Raw genomic sequence first — 26487 nt, forward strand, 5'->3', positions numbered from 1 at the left:
GTTTTTAAGATACACAATTAACAATGGATATGCCAACATTGCTATGAGAATCTTAAATATTTAATTTAAATTTGTTAATGCTACATGGACTTAGAAATATACATTTAATATATTGAGCATTAACTATTTTACCTATTACCTTGATACTAGAAGGTGATTAACTTGCTTCCAATAGGTCCCATTGAGTAGTCACATTGTCATCTAGAGCAGTGCTACTCAAAGTGGTGGTATGCGGACCAGTACCTGTCCGTGAGCCATCAGCTGCCAATCTGTGCACACATTGGGGGGAAAAAAATTGCTGGTCCCCCACATCAGATAGCTTGAGAAGCACTGCTCTAGAGCATTGTATGTAGTGGGGTTGCCGCTCTGTTGGTCCCAGGATATTAGAGAGGGTGAGATAATATCTTTTATTGGAACAACTTCTGCTGGTGACAGACAAGCTTTCAAGTTTACACAGACCTGAAGAAGAGCTCTGTGTAAGGTCGAAACCTTGTCTGTATCACCAACAAAAGTTGGTCCAATAAAGATGATATCTCACCCACCATGTCTATCTACAATATTGTCATTCTTAGCAAGGTTGTTGATACCAGCACACAGCATAGTTAATAAGAAATTTTTAAATCTACAAACTTAGCAAATTTCACTGTATAGTCTTCCACAAAAGTATGAAGGGGGCATTTGACACTTAACTCACTTATAATTGTCATTTAGCCATTTAGCTTGTCTTGAAGTACCTGTGTTCTACTAGGCTGTATGCAAATGCCCTGTTCTGTGACATGGCTAATATAGAACCCTCCCAGAATAGAGTTGGACTACAAGGTACTGGTAAGTGGTGACTTTATTATAATGGTGTGGTTTTGAAAAGTTCATTATAAAGTAATTAACTTTCCAAAACGGTGCTTTATAATAATAAAGCCACTTAACCCTGTAGGTCAGCTGTGTAGTCAGGTTCAGTAGTATCTGTGATGTCACCACACAATCTGGGATGTTGCAGCAGAGCTCTCAGGAAACATGAAATGATGATCTAATTTTCATTCGTGGCAAGTTGCTGTGGCATTCCACACATGCGAACATGGTTTACTTAATTGTAAAATTCTTACCCAATTGGGTGGCCAATATGATTAACTCCTACTACGTATTAATGCAACAAATAATGCAAATGGTAAGAATATTTATATGGCTGAGTATTCCAAATGAAATTGCCACAGGTTAGTTGTTGACAAAAGTTTTACATGAGATCCAACGTGACACATCAACTAAGGGCATATTTAAATTACTGCCACTACAGTGGCACAGCTGTGGTGCTATATTTGTGCTGCTGTAGCATCATCGTGTAGGTGCTTCCTGCCATTGACAGAAGGGGTTTTTCCTTTGGTGTATTTAATTCATCTTTTTGAGAGGCAGTAGCTAGGTCAACAGAAGAATTCTTCTGGAAACCTAGTTATGATCCAGGGGTGAGGTCCAGCTAACTATGGCACTCAGCATGCAAAATATTTCGCATCCCTGAGCGACCTAGCTAGGTCGCTCTAACATCTTCATGTAGACCAGGCCTTAGTGTTAGAGGTTGAACACTGATTAGTTGTTATGCTATTTTTAATTGTAACTTTTTTTAAATGCTTGTATGGCCATCACATTTCATTATATTGTTCATGATATTGTTAGCCATCTAAGAAGTTTACTACTAACTTATCTAATGTCAACCTAGAATAATCATTTAGCTGACTACTGTGTGACTGATAACAGGTAGTCAGGAAGTGCCAAAAGGGAACCTCAGTGCAGTGGAGTTTTACTCATGGTTGTTAAAATCATGTCATCCTACTTGTTTTTCCTCTACAGCTTTACATGTATGAAGTACGAGTGCTGACCCTTCATGATCTAGAAAGAACAAGCTGGGGGAGGGGGTATGATTGTGAGATTAGAGGGGAGGTGTAAAAGCTCCACGGTGGAAGGAAAATAGACAAGAAGATGCATAGGCTGAATGGGGAGGTTTTAAAACTAGCAGTGTCTGTTTTGGCTGAGCATGTGCCCTCATGCGAGTGCTTAAAGGGCAGGGCATCTGCAACTGTCCCCAAGTTCCTGCTGGCTGGAATCTAGCTGGTCCACCCTGCTAGATTTTTACCTCAAGCTAAATGTCTCCAAATTCTTCTCAGAATCTTGAGAACAAAGTTTTTTATTTTGGCACCTTAGTCTGTACTAGTGCTTGTCAGATTGAAAGCTGCTGATCCAGACCCCTTTGTCCTATCCTAGACCACAGGAGACTTAACACACATATGGTGTCTCAGGTTTAGAATGGCATCGCTTTAGGCTCATGACTGGTTCATGGCTCTCAACTTGCATGGTGTCTACAGTACTTCCATGTCTCCATCCGCCTGGCCCACAAGAAGTACCTCAGGTTCACAATAGGACCCAATGACTGTCAACGCTGGGTTCCACCCTTCGCAGTCTCTGTGGCGCAGTCTCTTCATGAATCTGGTTTTGGAATCTGTGGGGGAGGGGGAAGTACCTGGCTATAGCAGTGGCACATCTAAGAGGGAATCTACTTCTACTGTATCTAGATGACTGGCAAATCAGAGGCAGGTACTCCTCATCCAAACATCATATTAATAAACAAGTCATGGTCCTGACCAGAATCCTGCAGGAACTTGACTGGTGGCCACACCCACTGGATGTGAGAAAAGAGGTACTTTTTTTGGTCTCTCCCTGACAATGACACAGGTCACAGATGTCTCAGGGACAGTCTGGTCCACTCACCTTAATCACTTTCAGATGCAAGACTCATGGTCTCAAGATCTTAAGCTCTACATATATATCTTGAAATTGAGAGCCACTAGGTTAGCTTATATGGCTTTCCTACCTGTCCTGTCTGAAACCCTGCAGTGCAGATTCTGACGGACAACACATTGGCATTGCACAATTTAAATAAGAAACAGAGGCAATTGATCATCATCTTTTTTTCTTTGTCTGGAAGCAATTGAGTTTTGGGAATGGTGCCATCATCATGGAGTGACATTATGCTAGCTCTACATCTTCCAGCTCCAAGTCTGTCAGGCCATTGCTGATTCCTGGAACAGCTGTGAGTATTCACTACAGAAATCTATCCTAGACCTGATATTCCACCATAGATCTGTTTGCCATGACCATGCCAAGTATAAAGACTTCTGCTTCAGTGAACGTGTGAACACTAACTTTTGTTCAGATGCCTTTCTGTTTGGTGATCTCAAGGACTGCTGCATGCCTTCCCCAGGATAATATCCAAGGTCAAAATTGCTTCAGCCAGTATGATGTGCTGTCAGATCTCCACAGATGTTCAGCCAGCCCTTCTGTTCATCTTTCTATCTGTTTGAAAATGCTGTTGCAAAACTAGGGTCAAATATTGCCCATACGCCCACAGTGGTTGCACCTAATGGCATGGATGTCAGCTGGATGAGTAGAACTGACAGGGATTGCCCCCTAGAGCAGGGTGGGCAAACTTTTTGGCCCGTAGGCCACATCTGGATATGGAAATTGTGTGGCGGGGCCATGAATGCTCATGAAATTTGGATTGGGGTGCAGGATGGGGTGAGGGCTCTGGCCGGGGGTGCGGGCTCTGTGGCGGGGCTGGGGATGAGGGATTTGGGGTGTAGGCGAGTACTCCAAGCCGGGACAGAGGGGTTTGGAATATGGGAGACGGCTGGGACAGGGTGTTGGGGTGCAGGAGGGGAAGCTCCTGGATGAGCATATCCCCTCTCCATCTCCTACACAGAGGCATGACCAGGCAACTCTGCATGCTGCCCTGTCCACAGGTGCTGCCCTGAAGCTCCCATTGGCTGCAGTTCCTGGTCAATGGGAGCTGCAGGGGTAGCGCTTGGGGTGGGGGTAGAGGGTGGAGCGTGGATCCCCCTGGCTGTCCCTATACATAAGAGCTGGAACGGGGACATCCTGCTGCTTCTGGGAGCCATGGCACACGGAGCAGCCCCTGACCTTGCTCCAGCTGGAGCGTGGGAGCAGGGCAATCCCCAGATCCCACTCCCCAGCAGGAGTTCAAGGGCCCGGTTAAATCTGCTGGCAGGCCAGATGTGGCCCGCAGGCCATAGTTTGCCTACCTCCACCCTAGATGCTCAGGAGATTTGTTTTTGCAAAGTTGGACCAGAAGGACTTAAAGTAGAAAAGATTGTTTTGGGCTGCCCATGGGAAGGTGGGGGGATTTGAACCTGGTAGAGGCCCCAGTACCAAAGATTCTGGACTACATATGGCTGCTGAAGCAAGCAGGACTAGCCTGTAGCTCTTAAATCCACCTGCCAATAATATCAGCATGCCACACTCCCAGTATAGTTGCATTCAGCTTTTTTGCAACCAACAGTATTGAGATTCCTCATGGTTCTCCTTCATACCTGCTCTCTGGTTAGAGATCAGGCACCTGTGGGACTTCAGCATCATCCTGTAGCTCATAGAGCTGCCATCAAATCATCATTAGAATGCCCGTTATGCCACCTCACCATCAAGATGGTCTTCCTTCTGGCCATCACATCGGTAAGCTGTAGGTCTCCTATGGTTCAACCACCATAAATACCTTTTCATGTAGACATGGTGGTGATGAAACCGCACCAAGTTGGTTCTTAAAGTGGTCTCTGAATTGCAGCTGAAACCAGTCTGTTGCCTTATCAGTCTTCTTCCTGAAGCTACACTTCTCGCCAGGAGAAAAACATCCTTCTCTGGATGTGTCCAGGGCCCTGCTTTACCTCATCAGAACAAAGTCTTTCAAAGTCTCCTTTCCTCTTCATGGCCTTATCTGGCATATTGAAAAGGTCATGCCTTTTTTTCCTCAGAGAATCTTGAAGTGGATCACAGAGTAATGACTGTTGGAAATACATGGCTGGCATGTCTCTCCCTTCAAAGGTCAAGGGACACTCCACCAGGGCAGAGGCAACCTCTTCGGCCTCCTTCAGAAATGTGCTGATCTCTGAGATCTGTATGGCAGCCATGGGGAGCAACCCACTGGCCTTTTGTTATGGATTATTCATAAGGCCGTGAGTTTGTCACAGAAGTCACCCCTGACCTCTGCAACGGCTGGTGCAGCTGGCCTGGGGGCTGCCTCTGTCTACAGGCACTGCCCACTCAGGGCGCAGGCAGCGCGCAGAGCTGCATGGCCGTGCCTCTGTCTAGGAGCTGGGGTGGGGGATGTCACCGCTTCCAGGCAGCCCATCAAGGTAAGCGCAGCCCAGAGCCCTCACCCCCTCTAGCACTCCAACCCGCAGCCCAGAACCCCCTCCAAAACCCAAACTTGTGCTGCTGCTGGGAGGGGGGTGCTGTTGCCCAAGACTCTCAGCTTGCCAGCACTGCCATTCCTCCAGCACCGGGGGGGCCCAGGCCGCACGCTGCTGCCCATCCCAAACACCAGTGGGGATTCTGGGCCACCCTCCCAATACCTGCGCACCCCTGGGCCGCTGCCTCTCCCCCAAGCACCCGAGATTTAGTCAGGGGTACATAGTACAAGTCATGGACAGGTCACAGGCCATGCATTCACTTGGTTATGCCTGGGCAGATGCCAATTTCAGAAGAATGGTACTCCAACCTAGTTGATATAGCCAAGACTCCTTGTGCCCACAGTCCAAGGCAGATTCTGCTTTGCAGTCACCTAGTGTGGGATCCACACTGACAAGTAATTGGAGAGGAGAGTTTCTTATCTATATTAACTATGGGTCTTCAAGATAATGATGTAGCCAGTGTGGATCCCATGTTCTGCCCTCCATGCCTGTTTTTCTAAGGCCTCGGTTACCTGAGCTTTGAATTGCAAATGAACTGAGGGACGGTTGTGGCCTCCCAGTCCTTACTGCTCTCATACAGGATTACAAGGAACCACAAGATGCATGTGTGGCCCCACTGGACTCTGCTAATAAAATAAAAAAGCACTGTGCTTGAGTCATTTGCATACTTAATGGGATCTACCCTGACTACAGCATCTCAAAGAACCCCATTAACTCTATAGCATAAGTAACCATTCATTGTTAGTTTCCTGTCATGTTCTGTGGCAAATCAAAATATATATTACCAGAATGTACTTTAGTAGCCTACACGCTACGTTATTTAAAAAAAAAATTTCACGGTTAATAACTAGTGAAAGTGGGTGTTAAAGAATACTTTCAGGAATATTTCCCAGGTACCTAGATACCTGGGCTCTGTTAGTGTTTGGACAAATTCTTCCCACCCTTGAATTTCTGGGGGGAAGAAATGTAGAGATTCAATAGTTAGAAATATCTAATGTTCTCAAACATAGTTTCATCTTGAAGTAACTAGTAGTGAAACTGTTTAATTAGACTTCATGAAATATTAATATACAAATAACAATGTTTTCTGACACCTCACATGCCAACACTTTATTTGGCTCTTACGGTTCCTTAGTCCTTCACCACAAAGAAATTTATTTTTCTTTACCCTACTGCTTCCTCACGTGCTTCATTTAAGGGGCTACTCCTCAAGAACTGGTTGGGTAGAAGTGGTACACTGGTTTTCCAAAAGAATATGCCCAAAATATTTTTCATGCTGTCTGGTCAAACCACCACTGTTGCATATTTAGCATGATATGATAAGCAAGGGTTCGTTTAAACTAGATGCTTAGTCTTGACAGCGACTTAAATTTCAGTTCCTTGAGCAATGCCAGTAAAATGATGGATCTGTTGACTGAGCAATGAGTCAGATAATGGAACCTAGATCTTGTAATTTTGAGTTCTTTGGTTACTTGTAGATTTGCAAGGATTAGTCTTTTGTTGGTAAACATCAGTTTCACCATATGTACACAAACTGATGAAAAAATAGTTCCATTGATAGAAATGTACATGTAGGTAAAGTAAGAAAAATGCTGCTTGAGAACTTAGAGAATTTAAGGATGTTTAATTTTGTGTATTTTGATATTTAATGTTGACAACTTGTGTGTTAACGGTTTATAATGCTTTAATTTTATGAGTCTCAACATTTATCATTGTCTGATCCTCATAAATTTGCAAAATTGTGAATGTAAATAGATAATAAATTAGGAAAAAAGCTTTAAAAATAAACACTGAAATTTATCAAAATTATTTTAAAAAAAATTATTCTCCATAGCCTATTTACTTGGATCTGCCATAGCGCTATATGAATATCTGGGATATACAGAGTCATTCCACGTGTAGAACACCTTCTCAATGTAGGCTCCAAAATTTACTTTCTGTATTTGCCATACATTACTCTAGTAATGTTTTAAAGTTTCACTTTCAGTTCTAACTGTAGTTTCTCTAGCTACCTGCAAAACCTCTTGAGTGAGATCTTGAATACTTTACTTGTGTGCTCCCTTTATGCTGAGTAAAAGGGCTAATGTGGCATAAATGTGCATTAAAACCCCTAGTCCTGCCTGGGGAAAATCTTCCTCACAGCAGGTACTGAGGTTAATGGCAGTAAGGGTGCCGCTTGCGAAGCCCTAGTTCAGTGGTGCATGTGCCTGGGCAGGTCTGCAGTGCTGTGGAGATTGCAGGCATTCCTGGGACTCTGCTGTAACTTACAAAGGCCACAGGGCTCTCTGAGTTAGGCTGGAGATTGCTCCATCCTCCAGAGTAGCCCAGGGTTTGGAGAGTGCGAAGATTACTTAAAACTACCCTAGCATATACCCCAACCTCTTCATTTCCCTGGGGTGTGCATTCTGTGCCTCCTCTTACAGGCACAACACTACATCTCACCCCTTGGCTTTAGCGCTAAATCTAACGTGTTCAAGGTGGTACCTCCCACAAATTGCACAATTTCGTGTGTGTGTGGTACTCTAGGGCTAACAATGGGATTTAAAAAACTAACAAAAAACCTCCGTTTGTACTCAGGGACTTTAAGGCCAGAAGGCACCATCATGATCATCTAGTCCAGGGATGGGCAAACTTTTTTCACCTGAGGGCTACATCGGGGTTGCAAAACTATATGGAGGGCTAGGTAGGGAAGGCTGTGCCTCCCCAAACAGCCGGGCCCCCTGCCCCCTATCTGTCCTCTCCCACTTCCCGACCCATCCTCCGCCCCATCCAACTGCTTCCAATCCCCTTTGCTCCTTGTCCCCTGACTGCCCCAACCCCTATCCACAAACCCGTCCCTTGACAGGCCCCATGGGACTCCCATGTCCTATCCAGCCCCTCCCCTGCCTCTGACCACCGCCGCCACCACCCCCCCGAGCCTCCCCCTCTCCATCCAACTGCCCATGGGACTCCCTGCCCCCTTACCATGCGAGAGCCAGCTGTGCTGCATGGCAGAAGCGGCGGCCCAGAGCACTGGCTGCGCGTTGCGATGAGGCTCGGGGGGAGGGGCCGGGGACTAGCCTCCCTGGCCAGGAGCTCAGGCCAGGCAGAATGGTCCCGTGGGCCATAGTTTGCCCACGTCTGATCTAGTCTGACCACCTGCACGTTGCAGTCCCTAGAACCTCACCCACCTACTCCTGTAGTAGACCCATAACCTCTTGCTGAGTTTCTGAAGTCCTCAAATCATGATGTAAAGACTCCAAGTTGCAGAAAATCCACCATTTGCACTACTTTAAACCTGCAAGTGACCTGTGCCCCATGCTGCAAAAGAGAGTTGAAAAATCCCAGTCTGTGCCCCTCTGACCTGGGGGGAAATTCCTTCCCAACTCAAATAGGTCTCTCAGTTAGACCCAGAACATGTGCACAAGGCCCAGCCAGCCAGACACATGTGAAAGAATTCTCTGTAGTATCTGGGAGCCCTCCCCAGCTAGAGTCCCATTTCTGGCCGTTGAGAATATTTGCTACTAGCAGGCGCAGATCAGCTACATGTCATTGTAGGCAGTCTCATCATCCCATCCCCTCCATAAACTTACCAAGCTCTGTTTTGAAGCCAATTAGATTTTTTGCCCCCACTGCTCCCATTAGAAGGCTGGTCCAGAATGTCACTTCTCTGATGGTTGAAACCTTTTGTCTAATTTCAAGCCTAAACTTGTTGATGGCCAGTTTATGTCCATTGTTCTTGTGCCAACGTTGGTGCTTCACTTAACTCCTTTCCCTCCCTGGTATTTATCTCTTTGGTGTATTTGTAGAGAACAATCCTATCTCCTCTCAGCCTTCCTTGGTTAGGCTACACTAGCCAAGCTCTTTGAGCCTTCTCTCCAGAAGGAAGGTTTTCCATTCTTCTGATCATCCTAAGTAGCCCTTCTCTCCACCTGTTCCAGTTTGAGTTCATCTTTCTTACACACGGGAGACCAGAATTGTACATAGTATTTCAGATGAGGTTCTGCCCCTCCCACAAAAATATTCTCATTTACATTCCAGTCCTTTTTTAAAAATGAAGGATGTGATGTATACAATGACTTTCTCATTATTATTTTTTTTATGAAACACCGGTTTACTAAGACAGAGGTATTTAATAATAGCTGTAAAATTTGAAGCCATCCCTGTCCTGCAGATTTTCACCCCTCATCAGCTTTCTACCCATCCGGCTGGATAAAGGAACTTTCAAGCATGATGGAATAAAGTGACTTACGTCCTGCTAACATAGAAAAGCAATTGTGATGTGACCTCCTTTTTTAAAAAATTGCTAAGATGAAATGTTATAACAGATGGGAATCTGAAAATCCATTTGTACTGGAATTGGGAATCTTTTTAATCAAATGGAAAAAATAAATTAGCTGCAGCAGTGGCAAAAAGAGGTGGTGCATTGTTGGAAACCAACCTGAATGCATCTCGAGGTGGATCAATGTAAATTGTGCTTACAGCTGTTTTCTACTGGAAAATCTACAGTAGAAACAGTTGTAGCTGTTCTTCCTTCCATTGTTCTACAAAATGAAGTTGCTTATGAATTCTTGAACTATTTTAACAGTCACTTTTATAGCATCTGTATCTTTTTGTTTTCTCTGCAGCTTACCAAGGTGACCAGTAAAGTTCTCTCTGAGGAGCCAAAAAGCAGACAGCTCATGACTTCTGATCAGGACACTAAAGTTGTGGCTGAACCGCAGGTGCAGCAAGTACAAGAAGTTAAAGACGGTTCTCATCTAGTAAGTATTATAGTAAAAAAATAATTTCACTTAGTTACCTAGTGTAGTCTTTGTTTTGTATATTAAACAAATATGCACTTTTGTTTGGCAGTCTTTAATACAAATTGTAGCCCAAAACGTTCTAATACAGGATGTGGGCGGTACATGGCACCACCACCAAAAATCCTGAGAAATAGCTGTCTAGGTGGCCGTGTTTCCACAACTCCTGGAAATTCACCTTCATGGTACAAAGTTGTTGCTCAGTCTTGGAGTAGTATGCTTCTTTAGTTAACATGTTATGCACTTACTAGTATGCTAAAGCCAGTTGGAGAGGAGGGTTTTTAAAAAAAAAAAAAAAAAAAAAATTAAAATTAAGTTGCCAACCCTGAAGTCAGTCAAAAGAAAGTGCTAGACTCTCACATGAGGAGAAATTTTACCAGAATAAATCCTGGCATGGATATTTTTAGCTTGAAAGTGTGTTAACTTGTGTAAAATGGTATTTTGCATAGTCAAAGCACTCTGGCAGACTGCACAAAATACATGTTGCAGTGCAGGATCTAATAAATTGCATTATGGGGTTCATGTGGCTTTTGGCAAAATGCATGGTAAATGCAACTTGTGTACAGATTTATAGTGATAGTAGCAAATGTTCCAAAAAACTTAAACATTTGGGTTCGAAATTTTTTTATTAACCAAATGCAAAATTTGACTTCTTGCACAAATAGTACTTAAATGATTTAAGAGACTAAAATGTAATAGTGCTTTGCCTTTAAGGAAAATGTTGCCTTTGGGACTGGGTAGGGGGTAAGTGGGGTAGGGAGGGGGAGCTGCACTTGGAGCAGGGGTAGGAGCAGGGAGTTGTCAATACCTCTAGACTGAGTGGTCTCAGAGTGCTCCTCCAGGCTCCACCAGCAGCTGCTACCCACCACCCCTGGGGCTGGTAACAGAGCAGGGATGGGAAGCGCTCCCTTCCCACCCTCTGGTGGGGTTGGCCTAGGCCTGCCGCACCCTTCCCCACGTTTGGGGACCACTGCACTAGGGGCTTGAGGTGTACTTATATTCAGCACAATGTGTTATCTGATTGATCTTCTCTTAACACTTAAAACATGCTTTGCTAGAGCATATAACAAACAGATCACTAGACCGCTTTAAACTAGTGCACTCTGCTTTTCTCACTTCCACTAATTAAACACATGTATTCTCCAGGTTGTCCTAAAACATGGGCATAAGTAGAGATTGAGGACCTTATTTCTTTTTGGTTGAGTCACTTTCTTGCCTCAATTCTGTTCTGCCTCAAACTCAAAGGTAGATGTTTCTCTTCTCTTTAAAATCACAGACCGGAATATACTGAGCCAAATTTAGAGTGACATTATTTCAGATGTGCAGAGTTTTTGTTCTATGCTAAAGTTGCCTCTCCTCAGAATATCTGACTCTAGGGAACAGTCAAAATACCAGTAACTTTCAGTGCTACATCTGGATCTAATAGGTACATCAGGTGTTGCTCTAAAGAAAAGGGTGTCCGCTTATTTGCATTAGTCTCCCACTCTGAGAAGCCACTCACTATACTTTTTGTCTAATGCTAGTTCTTCTAAAATAGTTAAGTGTCCTTAATTAAAACACGTAATGCTAGATGCAAATTTAGAGCCAAATCTCAAATTTCTGCTCTTCCGTATCTGTTTAGAAATGGGATTAACCATCTTCAATAACTTTAGAGAAAACAGATTTCATTTAATGTCTAAACTCTAGTAAAGGAGCTTCTGAAGGCAAACAGTTAACATGAGGTTTGGAAGACTTGAAATGCTATTCATAGCATGAGACCTGAAGATTAAGCATATTCTGTAGTTTTCAGGAGTGGTAAGCTTTTCTTCCTATGAAGTGTCATTATTTTTCAAGCTTTTCATGAACTATACCAGTATCGTGGTTCTTAGGGTACTGCTCGTGTAGAGCACCTTTGTCAGTGACATAGTATATTGAACTGTGCTTCTGAAGGGCTTTCTTTAAAAGCCATATATTCCCTCTCATACAAAATGTCTGAATGTTTTATTAGTAATTACTTGGTGCTTCCTGTACAGAATCTGGGAATGGTGTCTGTAGATTCATGAGCAAAGCTTGTTACTTCAGTAGAATTCAAGAAACATATAAAGAAATAGGTCATCTAATTTGTAAAACTTTTTATGTAGATGCTTCAAAGAATAATTCCAGCTGAGGTCCTGGCTAAAACATTAACAAGAAAGCACTTTAGATTTTTTTATGAAAATCACTCTTTTTTTCCAGTTTATTTGAATTGAATTACTTTTTAAAGGTTATAAGGCTATATTTCTGTAAACTGGTGCAGAAAGGTGTAGATTACTTCTCTGGACCTCTGTGCACTGGGGGTATTCATCACAACGTGTTGCTGCTTGTGGAGGCCCTACCAGAAACCCTGAGAGCACAAGAGCCCAGTTCCCAGGAGCTTATTGGGAATGCGCTGAAACGTATTCTCTAGCCATCCTGGCTGTGCCCCTCAAATGAAGGTTAGGCGTCTGCTTTCTGCCAGTTCATTCTCCCCTTCACAGAATGTCTGTTGGGAGGCTTTTGGAATAGCTGTAGACCTTGGAAAACGTAACTCCTTAGGTACTGGTCTGGAGCCTGGAATGAACCAATGAACCCACAGAAGCGTGTGTTTTGGGTTTTTTTGTTTGTTTTTTTTTTTAATTTCTGTAAAGGATTAGTGTCTCTCAGTAAAATGTAGTGACAGTCTTCCTCTGCAAACCTAGATCAAAACTTACAATACACTTTTAACTGCTCCATAGTTTGAGCAGCTAGTGGTCTGCCTCATAGTAAGCAAATAAAGGCACAGTTTGTTTTTTTTTTTTGGTAGGACCCCTTTGCCCCTACTGTCCCAGTGCCCCTACCTAAAAATCTGGCTCTGTGTAGACAAAGTGAACATGTTCACTGGGAATTTCCAAAATTTACTTTAGTCTGGTAATGGCTAAGGATATGTCTACATAAGGGGTTTAATGCAACTTTTTAGATGCACATCTGATAACTCACAGTATACAAGTGCCGCCAATAGCATGCACCTAATATGCTTGTTCTGTTAGAAATTTCAACATGGTCTGAACACGCACTAGTAGTTTGCTGCAAACTGGTGGAGTATCATTCTCGGGGGGGGGGGAATATCCCAAAGTCCTTTGCTGTGTGGCTGAGCAGTGTATATTATGGGATAGTTTTCGCTGTGAATTGTGGGATGCGAAGTGGAAGTTAGGAGGATTCAGATTTTAAACCCCCATGTTCTGGTGTTTCATGTCATGCTTCCTTTTTGGATGAGCATTTTTGCCGTTTTTGAATTGCTTCCTGCCAGCATGGACCCTGAAATGCACTATGCTGCTATGGTGGCAAGTGAGAGTATGCAGGGACTGCCTGGGCTGTATTACAGTGCACACAGCCACACGTTCGGCTTTGGTCTTCACCCACCTTACCACCAAGCAGAAGGAAGGAACATTTTAACTGTCTGAGTAGTTGCCGGAAGGTGATCGTGTGCATTTGGCTATTTTGAAAGACAGATGCTGCTGCTTATGGAATCATTTTGGATGCAGCAGAAAGAGTCCCAATTATCATAGCTGTGTTCTGCACAATATTTGAGACCAAGGGGGGAAAGCCTTATCAATGCGTGGAGCCGAGGTGCAGAGACTTACTTGGCAGTTCGAGCAGCCATCAGGGCATCCTGTAGAGAATACTAGCACACAGGAGAATACTTTTAGGGATACCTATTGCTCATATTTTGAATCTCCTGGTTGGATATGTGTCTGTGTATCCAGCTGCTACTCCGTGGTGGGGCAAACTGGGATAGATTTTGATCAGTTCAGTACATTTAAGGCTGGTGGAGGTGGGATATTGGCTATATACTTCTGTAAAACTTTGAATTATTTTAGCTTTATTTAAAGAATTTTGTGTTCCATTAGTGATGAGTGAGAATGGACCAACATGGATTTTAAATCATTTTTATTATGGAACAGTAACAAAGCCAAAAACTTTGCAAATAAAAAAGGTATTTATTATTTAAATACATTTTCCAAAACATTCTGACCAACAAAAAGCAAACCTTTTAAATAAAACAATGTGAACCAAACTAAAAGTGCAACAATGTAAACAGAGCAAAAATAACAAGTTTGCAGGGGGAAGAGGCTTAAAGTTAGTGTGTATAGGTCTTACCACTTGTACACAGTCGTTCTGGTGCCAAGGTTCAAAAGTTCTGGGCTTCTGGAACCAGTGTTCCTGGTGAGGGGATGTTGGACCTGAGAGGGGAGCGGCCTCTCCAACAAGTGCTGCGTGGATATGGCATTGATGCATTGCTGCTGGTGTCCATAACCAGTGTTGCGGCCTAGCAGGATCATGTTTTGTAGGAGAGCATTCTGGTTCAGGATTGCATTCATGAGTTGCTTCTGTGTATTCCTGTCTTTTTTGTCAATGCTTTCCTTAGCCACTGTGATACTTTCCTTGATCACTGCCACAGTCTCCTGGGAGAGCTGAATTTCTTTCTTCCTCTGAGTCCTCATGTACAGCCTCCACCTATCAGCCAGTGTGGTCTTCGTTTAGGGCTCTGCCATGAATTCGTTGAACATTTTGTCCTGAATCTCTTCCTTTTTTTGCCCCTTCCTTCTGGTTGGCCAGCCCCTCAACAGTAGCTAGAGGCCCTGTCCTTGATGGTTTGGTTGTTGTAGGTGCTGTGGTTGTGGGAGTATTGAAAGTGGGGAGGGGACACCCAGTTGCTTATTGTTTATAATTCAGACTGGCCATGGTAGCATTTTCATTTATTATGCCTATATGACTTTATCTCCTTAAGACACTTGCCATCTTGGGGAAGCTCAGAGATGGTAAGTGGCCTGCATGTGAGGAGGTGCTGCGTGCACTAGGATTTCTGTATGCTATATGTTTCCTGCTGTGCTTCAGTAGGTTGTGGGAGTGGGATGGGATGAGTTGAGTTGGAATTACGTTCCAATTTTGGTTTTGCAGTTTTGTTTTAGGCCCTCTGGTGTTGGAGGGATTGGAGATGCATTCAAGGCTGAGCAGAGAGTAATCCCCTGTGGATCCCCATTAGGCTGTCCACACTCTTGATGATGCACTGAGGCAGGTGACCAGGAAGCAGAGAACAGTATTGCTTAAAAAAGGAAAGGGCAGACCAGTGAGGTATTCTGTGAAGTTATTCACCAGAGTGGGCCACCTCAGAAGTACTGCAGGAGAGGAAAGGACTTGCAAGCTAAACTGGGAGGGGAAGGAAGCATGGGTATGCTATACTAGGGACAGATGGGTGTGCAGCTATTCCCTATGGTGTGCAAACTAAAATTGAACAATTCCTCCATCTTAAATTCTGTTATCTCCCCTGCAAACATGGAGAGAGTGCAGATGGGGTCTTGCTGTGATTGTTAGTGGACTATGTATGTTGCAGGGCATTGAAACCTCATCAGGGAACAGTACTGTTTGTACCTTTTTCTGGGCATGGAATGTCCATTTATACCTTACGTAAACTCGGAACACTAACCACATTTATCATCCTGTAACCACCGTCTCAAAAAACAGTTGCATTTTGCAATAATAAATTGTTTTCATTAATCAAATGTGCTGGGGGGTGGGGTAGAGGCCGTGGCTGCACCATGCAGCCAGCCGCCATTTTGGGCTGGTGAATGGGTGGCATTTTCTAGGTAGGACAGATGAGGAAAGGAGAAATGAAGATGGACAAGTGACCTCTGTGGCACGGTCCTGAAGACTGTTGATAGCTGTGGCTTGCATGAGGACTGTCACCTGGGCAGAGCAGCTGCCAATTTGGTTACATGTATGGGGAGGCCAACAGGTCAGCATGGACAGAGGGAGGCAGGGGCTAGCTTCTGGCTCACATCTGTCTAAAATGGCTGTGGCCGTGGGGCACCCAGAATAGAAGGCAGAAGGCGTTGTATAGCATGACAATAAATTGTAAAGATAGGTACTTGTTGAAATTCCCTCCAGGGAATCGGACTCTTTGTTTGCAACTTGGCTTTCTAACTGGGACTGAGCCTCTGCTGATGCAGAGCAGGAATCAGTATATGTTGCAGCAGGGTATGACTGCAGCTGACTTTCCAGCTGGCTAGCATTAGGTTGGGGGTCCCAAAAAGATCCTGACTCTCTCAGGAATCGGCACTTCTCCAGCATCCTCCAGTGGGTCTTGCTGGTCATCTCTGGTGGTGGGGAGAGCAGGTTCCACATGGTGTCTTGGATGAGTTGTGCTATAATTGTGTAGGATCCTGTCCAGTTCGTCATAAAATGGGCAGGTCACATGTCCTCTACCAGATTGTCATTGTCCCTCATTTCAGTGTACATTCTCTTTCTTTTTCCTGCATTGGTCATTGTCCCAGTGTTGAGTCCAAAAGGTCTTTATTCTAGTGGCCAGCCACAAGAGTGTCCTGCACCAATACTTTTCTCCAGATGGCGATGGAAATCCAGGGTCTCAGTATGGCTCCAAGAATAATGATACAGTGGGATCCAGGAGAAAATGAGAATATTTTATCTCTGCTCCAACTGTAGAGGGGGAAGGGATTGTCCTGGGAACTTGACACCAGAGCAGGAGGATGACACACAAGTGAACAGACAAGTCAGTAATGGGCAACCTGCAGAGCACTGTGGGATAGCCTTTGGAAGCATGGAGGCAGATGCATGCACGTGAACAATAGACTGCACTAATTAAGTTGTAGGAATCCTAGTCCACTTGGCAAGAGGACTCCAGAGTTCCTCAAATGAGGAGTTTGTGTGCAGTGATGGAATGAATCATGTATACAGCCATTTTCAAACAGGATTAACTTGGTTTGATCCACTTTAAAACTCCTATGTAAACAAGCGCTAAGTGAGGCAGAGGGATTTCTTCAATCTTGTATCTAGGAAACCTCAGTGAATGACCAATCAAACTACTTACTGTGTTAGGCTCTTTGAAATAGCTTGGAAACGGTGGAAACCCCATTGTTGGATACTATTAAAATTAGACAAAGCACCTGCAAACTGGCTGTAAGAAACAATCCTACTTTGGCAGAAAACTGAATAAAACTGAACTTTTGCCATCTTTAATGTCAGCAGCTTGGAGAAACTCCCATATCTAAATAATTTGTTTTTAAAACCTCAGTATACTTTTTAATGAGGATAATAAAATGGCAGTGGTGGAGTCAAGTGATTCTTAGTTTTAGTAGATCTGGGATCCTTATTGTCTAGCCCTGAAGTTTTCTTTAAGTTCCTCTTGTACTAAATTACTATCAGTTCTCGGTATGTCTTTTTTTGGTTTTGTAGTATTTCTATCTGTCATAGTAAGTGGGCCATATTATCCCCATTTTACGGATGAGGAACTGAGGCACAGTAAGAGTAGGTGACATGCCCAAGGTCATAAGCTGAGACAACTGTGAATTGAATTCTCATCTCCTAAGTCATAATTTCATTCTTCAGCCGCAAAAGAGGCTGCCTTTGATAGTGGGGTTTTTTTCCCCCAGGTGTTCTAATAGCAGCCCTATGTCAATGCATTTTACCATTCCTAATTTGATTATTCTGTTGCTCACTGTAGAGAAGATCCTTAACTTGGGCACAGTTTGTCTGGTTCATATATTGCTCACGTAATCAGAGTGGTAGCCATGTTAGTCTGTATCAGCAAAAACAATGAGGAGTACTTGTGGCACCTTACACACTAGCAAAGTTATTTGGGCATAAGCTTTCGTGGGCTAAAACCCACTTCATCAGATGCATGGAGTGGAAAATACAGTAGGAAGAGATATATAAATTGTACATGAAAAGATGGGAGTTGCCTTACCAATTCTAATGAGAATTGAATTGTCTCTTCAGTGTAGATGAGCATTTTGAGTGAGGATTTCTTAGCAGGGGAAAAAAATCTCTGTAAAATCTGAAATTTTATTAAGTAGAAAATTAAAGAAACAAAGTACAATACGTTCTCTTTAGCAACTTAAGACTAAACATGGGAAAGAACTAAACTAGCAACTTGTCAATAAAGTTTATTTTTCATATTTTTTTTCTCCATCCTGCCTTAGAATCACCAGAACATACATAAAGAAAATGGTATGGTAAAGCCATAGTAAGTGTTGTCTTGGCCACAGAATTTCCCATTTTGTTTTCCTGTTAATGTAAATAGTAGAATTGCTTGCCTGTGAGAGCACTAAATGAAAACTTTCAGATCCAGTAGGCATGCTCTAGTTTTAATGGCACTTTGTTACTCTGTTGTAGCAAGCTTTCTCTTCAAGTTTTGTTAACATGTCTGTGACGTGTCATTCCATATTCTTTATGAAAATATGCTTATGATATGAATGACATCACTGAGATATGCAAGGTGGCTCATGTGAGAGATCCTTGGAAAGGTTATGACTTACTGAATGTGATTATCCTATTTTTATGCCTGTATCATTTCTGTATCTGAAATTGGGAATATTGATTATGTATCTGTACATCAACTATGCTACTTTGGGTGACGCCCACGGCTAATACTTCAGGTACAACAATGGAAAAGCCAGACAGGACGGGTGGCCCATCCGTGAAGACAATGAACTGTGAAAAGCTTGGCCTTCCTGTGGACTCTCTCTACTGCCACTGACTGGTGGACACTGTGATGCTACAGAGTCAGGTGGTCTTGTCATCTGATACTAAACATTACCTGGGACTTGATGTAACTTTCCACTGTAAGGGAAGGGCGGGGCGGGGTGGTCAAGTTTGGGAAAAAAGGATTCCCACCTTATGTAAATCCTATTTAAGGGTGTGGAGGAAGGCAAACAGGACTCCTCCTCTCCCTGGCCTGTCTGCCCAAGAGGAGAAAGTGCAAAAGGGAAGGCAAGGGGGGAGTCCAGGCTGAGATGGGGGTCCAGTCTGTAAAGGAATATACCTGGAACTCTGAACCACACAAACTTTGCAAACTGCCTGCAACAATATCTAGGGTGAGAAATACTATTTGTAACCAATGTCTTTAGTGAAACTAGCTTAGTTTGCATGTTTTGATTTCATTTGCTTAGTAATCTGCTTTATTCTGCTTGTTCCCCCTTTACCACTTAAAATCTGCCTTTTATAGTTAATAAAATTTGTTTTGTTTATTATTAAACCCAATTTCTGTAAATTTCTAACCCGGGGACGGTGTAAGAAATGTCTCTCCACATTGAGGGCGGGGGCAAATTTCATAATATATGTTTGGGTCTGCACTCCAAGGGAGGTGGACATCTGAGTGCTAGGGCAAGTCGCTTAAGATCAGTCTTCCCAGAGCTGATCTGCAGCTTGGTGTGGCCCTGCCTGTGTGTCAGAGAAGGTTTTTAAGAGCCTGGCTCAGCAAGACAGGCTAAAGGGGGCCCATGCTGGCAGAACAGGTAGACTCAGTGGTATCTCAGCACATCAGGTGGCTTCCCAATGGGTCCAACCTGTCACAGGGTCTGTTTAGTAAAAGACTTAAACTATTTTGTATGGGTCTTGGGTATATCTGATAACCATCTTTATGAACTGTTACAAAACGAAACAGTGGTAGGGTTTAGCATGTGGGTGCTGGATAGTGTTTGCTTGTGACGTACAGGAGGTCAGACTAGATGATCTGGTGGTCTCTTCTGGTCTTAAACTCTGACTCTATTAACTGCTCTGACATGCTGATCTTACAAATGTTTGGATCATTCACACATGTCATATATTCAATGAAATGTATTCTAAATGGGGAGGAGAGACCACCAGTTCTCTTTTCCAGGAAATGTAGGGGAAAAATGACTCATAATTAAATCTGAGTCAAGTTAGACACAAGCATGTTGAACTCTGTCCCAGGAGAGAATTTGGGGGGGGAGCGGGTAAAAGGGTGAGGGGCAGCAGATGGTAGCAATGATGCATCAGACTTACTATGCTTAAGAACAGTTCAGCTATAGGGACTTGTGACATTGTTCACAGATTTGGTAACTTGGGCCAAAATAGTGTGTCTTTGTTTCTGTGGCGTCTCAAGGCAAATTTCTTAGAGATTATGCATTCTTTCTAATGGTGAGAGGCTTAGTGTTGAACAGAGTTTCTTCTGAAAATTGACCAGTTTAACTCTTTAGCAAGTGCCTGTCTGAAGTTAGAGAGTTGGCTGTCCGTGTGACTTAATGTATTTTAGTCTTTGGTCTCATTTGAGGTATTTCCCAAATTCAGTTTCTTTTGTTCTGTGGGCAGAACAAATCTTAAGACTAATACAGTGACATACAAAAAATCAGTTGCAAATTTTTCTCTGTAGCAACTATCTTCAAACAAATACACATTGTGTACAAAATAGGGATGGGGGACATCAGATATGAAATCACTTAAAACAAAATATCACACACTTTGCAGAAAGAGAAGGAAACTTAGGACTTTGGACAGCTGATGAACATTGATTTTGGCCTATAAGTCCTTGCTGCAACCACCTCGCAGTGCTGCTCCCCGAGGTAAAAAGAAATCAAACTGGACAAAGATGTGATGTTGCTCGATCCAGACTGGCATCTTCAGAGTTGGTCTTTATTCCAACTGTATCTCTGTAGGGGAAGATTCTTGCCCAGGGATTGCAAATTGATGCCTATCCAATTTCTGTGCTTACACACTAGTTAATGCAAGGACCAGCTCACTTGATACTTAGGTCACGAAAGCTTATGCTCAAATAAATTTGTTAGTCTCTAAGGTGCCACAAGTACTCCTTTTCTTTTTGCGAATACAGACTAACCCGGCTGCTACTCTGAAACATGTCATTATTCTTCTAGGATTACTTTCTCTTACAATGGCTCACCTGCAAATTCTTGAAATATTTTTTTAAAAGGCCATCTGCATGCTCAATTCTTATAGTAAGATATCTCTCCCCCAGTACTAACATAAGCTCCTGATGAACTTTGGAATAATTAAGACTTGTTATGATATCCTTTTGTACCTTTCCTACCTTGTCTCTTCTATAGGATGTCTTCAGATAGTGTGGTTAAATCTTACCAGTTCCATAACAGTAAAGGAGCAGGGGTATGTTCTCATGTTTCCTACATTGGAAACCTGCATGTTGCAGTTTTTCCTTGTAAATTTGTTACTAATAAATAGCATATTACAAAGGGATCGAAATGTTTAGTTTTTGGAGATAGGACTGTTTTTACTTTCTTGTATTGTCTTTTTCTTGAAAGCAGTCCATGTCTCCAGGTGTTTGTAGGTCTTATACATTTTTTCGGCAGTGGCCAGCATCTCACTGGTGAGTCATCTTCTCTTTAGAGCTCTGAAGATTAGAGCTTTCATGTTAGTCGGAGTCTGGGAGTGCAAGCTCAGTAGTGGGAATCTGGTAGAAAACATTTTACCAAAGTAAAAGGATTATAGGTAATTCTCCACACTGACAGTCTTTCCAAAAGTTTACTCCTTGTTTGGCACGCATTAAATTTAATGGAAAATAGAGGAGAAATTAATAGCAAGGTATTTGCACAAAGATCTAGTGCAACACCTGGAAGACTGTTGTACAACTTTGTACCCCATAGTACACTAAGTAGACTGGAAAAACTTAGAATCTTCTCTACCTTTGCCACAAAGATAGTGAAATATCTCAGGCAATAGTAAGGTGGGGAAGTTATAAAGAAGAATTAAAAAAAAAAAGTAGTAATCTGAACTGTATAAAATTGGGAATAGACAAAGTAGAGATAGCTGAGCAATCAGAGAAAAATGTGATGGTGGGTTTGTTTAAACTGAAGCATTGTGTGTTTAATACAATTTTGGAAACTTCTTTCAGAACTTGAAAACTGTTTGCCCGACCAAGCAAACAAGTAAGAATCTTTCCTAGACGAGTGTCAACTTAAGCAGCATGTGTTCTTTAAATAATCTTTTCTTTTTTTTTTAAGCACTCAGGTTCCAGTTTCTATGGTTGCACAGAGAATCTTCTAAACCTGAACTAAGTGTGAAACAATACAGGGTCATCTTCCTGAGTCTGCAGGCATGGGACCATCACCTGTGCTGCTGTTCAGAACTTGTTAGGCAGCAGCAGAGTAAAAGTTAATTGCAGCATTTTAACTGACAAGACTTGACTTACAGTCTCCTAGGTGGCCATGAAACTTCTGAGTAGGTCGGTTTCATGCTGATGGTTCTTGGGAAAGCTGTGAGCAACAGCAGAATAAGACTGTCTGTCTGTTTTCCAAGTAAAACTGAAAAGATGCTGGGAGATGGGTAACTTGGTTAGACTCTCACTACCACTTATGGAGAATCTTGGAATTTATGAAACGGATGACAGGAATAGACACTGTTCCTTCCAGTATCAGAGGAATTTTTGTGGTAACAGTGGACGAACATTTCACATTAGTCTTGCATACTAGCCACAGGCTATAAAAGACTGGCGTTCCCTAGGCTGTGCCAAGAGTATTTTGGTTGTAAGCCAAACCCAGATGATGGGAGGTTGGTTCTGTTTATCATCCCTGGAAAACGGGACCTGGAACACTTAGTCCTGGTAAATGTGTCAAGCCTTGTGGAAAGGATGAATGGGAGAGTGGGCGGATGGAAGAACACCTAGCTGTGGATGGGAAGTAGGGGAATTACTGTTGGGGTAAAATAGAAAAGAGAAGTAGAATAGGTGAGCAAGTGAGGTGAGTTGTTTGGTTTGTTTGTGGTTTTTTTTGTTTTTGTCGGCAAAAATGGCGTGGACAAATGGAGGAGGAGGTAGAACTACCATGTAAGTAAAGAGCTGGAGAGAGAAGAGGAAATACACACTGAAAACAGTGCAGGAAAGATATTCTCTTGTAGGAAAGAAGAGTAAAGTGAAGCCCAAGAAAGGAAAGCAAGAGACCATTTAAAATAAGTAAACCTACTCCTTTAAATTACAGGGGTGCGGGTGACCTCGGCATTTTTTGCTTTATGATGAGGACAACTAAGCTTGGTCAGAATTTGAAAGCCCTGAAAAAAGGAAGTAAAAATTATGTAGATAAAACCACAACAGATACTTAGATATGTTGCAGGGCTTTCTGTTTTAGAAAGTTAATGCATTTAATAGAGCACTTAGAGTGAACTAAAATAACAATGAAGTACCTAAGCATGCTGCGGTATTGGTTCATTAAAGCTGTTTCCCTTTAAACCTGCAAGCGCGTCAGATGTACTGGAGCTGTAAAAGGGGGAATAACAAGTTGCCTGAATAATTTTGCTATATTTACAGCTACTTTTGGACAAGCGATTGTTTTGTATTGATATATTAATTTAAAAAAAAATTGTTTGGAGGAGAGGGATTTGGATAGCTTATGACTCTTGACTACAAGAGTTGTGACCTAAATTCACTTTTTCTAAAAAGTAGTATCTTAGTCTATATTCACTTTTATAGAACCACTGTTGGAGTATAGTCATGTGCACAACCGCTTCAGTAATACTTTTTCCTGTGTTCTTTAAATCTGAATCAAACTTGCGTGTAGCTCTGCTTTAGCTATTGATGGTCATATCTGCAACTTCAAGGAAACTAGGTTTAGGGCATGCTTGCACTTTGGTAAAGTCATAGTTAAACTAAAAAGAAAAGGAGTACTTGTGGCACCTTAGAGACTAACAAATTTATTTGAGCATAGGCTTTCGTGAGCTACTTCAAAGTGAGCTGTAGCTCACAAAAGCTTATGCTCAAATAAATGAGCTGTAGCTCACGAAAGCTTATGCTCAAATAAATTGGTTAGTCTCTGAGGTGCCACAAGTACTCCTTTTCTTTCTGCGGATACAGACTAACGTGGTTGCTACTCTAAAAACCTGTCATAGTTAAAGTAGTTTGGTTTAAGACAACTTTTCTCAGGAAATGTAGCAATTAAATGCTTACAGATCTTAAAATATTAGCGAAGTTTGCTATGTTTTGGTTCGGAAAACTTTGACTTAGCTACTACAGGACATATAATGAAACATTAAAATATTGCTCTGTAATTGGGATTTGGACTTTGAGTGGCAATGGCATATGAGCTCCCTGCGCGGTTTTAAATGTACTATTTTTGGCATCTGGGTGTTGGCTTGTCTTTTCAGAAGCAGTAGAAAGTTAGTTAGATGTGCAAGAAGGCGATTTGCAATGTGAGCTCTCCGGTAGTACAGCTGCTTAAACATGGGTTGCTGCTTCAGTAAAGAACTAACTACCAGCAAAAATAATGAAAAAACTGGCCTGTTACAAAAATCTGTGGAAGAGGACGCATCAGAAAACAGGATAAGTAAAACTTTACCTTCAATTTTAGAAACTGTGGAAAGTAAGGAGCTGCACGCAGTAGAAAAGACAGCTAATGGGACAGCTGCTTTAGTCAGCATTGAGTGCATTCATACCGATAATTGCATGGAGTCAAATCCTAAACGTGGGTTCTGGGGTAGAAAAACAAAGTATCCTTCATACAAAAGTGTGGACAACACTGACCATGAGCAAGTCACTAAAAGGAAGTATAACAGACCTTTTAACTTTTTTCTTTCATTTAGTCATATCCTAAAGGTCTTTAACAGATATGAACATTTGGAAAAGAGTAAAGAAAAGGAAGACTGGGATGGCAGTGAAAGAATAATTGAAAATACCAATAGGAATACTCAGTGTACAAATAATACAGAAGTCTCTCAATGTAATAGTCCTAACGGAAACAAATATATTACAGCCAGAGAGCCATGTTGCTCATTGGACTGTATTTCTCCTTCATGGGAACCAGTGGCTCTAGGTCAAAGCTCACAGGAAGAAACTTTGTTAAATATGAGTTATCTGGAATATTACCCAGTTAAATGTGAATATTCACGAACACAGAATGAAACAGTGGAGAATGTTCAAGACAACAGTCGTGACAGCTATAGAAAGTTTTCAGATACATTACACAGACAAACAGCAGTTCCAGCTTTTACCTATATTGATATAGACCATAGGCAACGTAGAAGAGATAAGGAGTTTTATAGTATTTGTATTGTAGATGCTGAAGATCTGAAAGTGGATGAAGAGATGCCAGCTACCGAGCATGGAGCGATGGCAGCAGACATAGATAATTCAGCTGTCACAGTTGAAGGAATGTGCAATGTGATATGCCCTCGAGACACTAGGAAAGAATTTCCAATCCTGCGGTCAGTACAAGTAGAAGCAGAGTTTAATACACAAAAAGAATCCTCTGTAGGTGAAGAGGAGCATAGGTCAAACCTGCAAAAAAATGAAACAAAGGAGTATTATCATATGGACGTCCAGTCATCTTATACAGGCTTACTGGATAGCAGCTGTCAGACATATAGGCTAAATATGGACTCTATAGCAACAGATGGTTTAAGAGCACTAGTATATGATGAAGAGTTTTGTGAAAATAGAATTCAAAGATTGGATATACTAGATAGTAGTGTCAGTTTGAATGAATCAATTAATAAAAACAATGAGTCTGTAAAATTTGTGAATGCTCTTAAAGAACAATATTGTCCTTATTCAAAAGGTGTGAAACATGTTGACAGCTCCACTTCTGACATCTTATTGGCTTTAAATCCTAAAGAATATAATTTAGGAAAGACTGAGAGAAATTGTAATACTGAGACCACACCATTTCATTTAAGTGAACGTTTACTGAAAATTGAAAAGGAAGCAAAGACTAAACAAAAATTAGATACTACAAGTAACTTACATTTTCACTTAAAATTTCAGAAAACAGACAGTGATTCCTTTTCAGTGACTCAAGATCTGGAAAACCTTAGCCAAGAGGATTCCCTATTAAAGCCAGAAAGTAAACTAAATTCTAATGAGAAGACAAACGCATTTCAGACAATGTACTGTGAATTTAGAAAAGAGGCCCCTTTTACTTCTTGTGAATGTGACAGCAAATTGGAACAGCTCCTGGAAGATAAAGAGAAATACACAGATGAAATTTTGTGTAGTTTGGAAAATGTTTTGGGTGCAAACGTGATTCAAGTGCCCTCAACATTAAAGAGTGTTTTAGATTTTCAAACTGATATGAAAGGCAGCACTGAAACAAAAATACTGTCAAATGTTTTAAGTCCTAATACCATAAAAGATGACAATCATGTGAGCATCATTGGGCAAACTCCCTCATATCAAGCAGATAACATTCCTGTGGAAACTGGTTGTCTGAGAAGGACTTCATTAAGGGTAAGAAATCATACTTTAGCATCTTGCAAACCACATAACATAAGTACACATGAAATAATCCAAAAGGAAAACAGTCTAGAATGTCAGCTTTCACCAGCACTGCCAGAAAATAAGGGTAAATTATATGACTATTCCAGTTCATTTAACAAAAACAGTATTTCCTCTGTATCTTTGCTGGCATATTCAAATGTGAATAAAATGGACTTGAATTATAAACAAGATGAACTATGGGATAAATGTTCATTTCATGCAGTGGAAAATGAATTGAGTGCTGGAACTGACCCTGCCAGATTAACAAGTGGTGGTGTAGAAATGGTGAAACAACCAAAACTAGAAATGCTTCAACGGGGGACCATTAATAATGAAACAGGAAATAGTGAGCCAGATTCTGAAGTTACCATTTTTGATCATGACAGTAATACAGTAAGTCTCAATGGAGACTTAATACATAATCAGAATGTTTTCTCAGTTATGCATGATAGACCTCTAA

The 26487-nt window shown here is 42.0% G+C and overlaps 1 protein-coding gene across 3 annotated transcripts in view; it reads left to right on the forward strand.

The window, feature by feature from the left end:
* LARP4B (La ribonucleoprotein 4B) overlaps positions 1-26487 on the forward strand; it is a 113871-nt gene that overhangs the window by 41939 nt on the left and 45445 nt on the right. For all 3 annotated transcript variants that reach the window (XR_013344966.1, XM_077808340.1, XM_077808339.1), the window contains one exon: positions 9851-9985. Coding sequence is in view for 2 of the 3 variants with exons in the window: in XM_077808340.1 (XP_077664466.1) it covers positions 9905-9985 (81 nt within the window). In the remaining variant the exon portion in view is untranslated. The remainder of the gene's footprint in view (positions 1-9850; positions 9986-26487) is intronic.

This window comes from Eretmochelys imbricata, chromosome 2, assembly GCF_965152235.1.
Source record: "Eretmochelys imbricata isolate rEreImb1 chromosome 2, rEreImb1.hap1, whole genome shotgun sequence".
NCBI lineage: Eukaryota > Metazoa > Chordata > Testudines > Cheloniidae > Eretmochelys > Eretmochelys imbricata.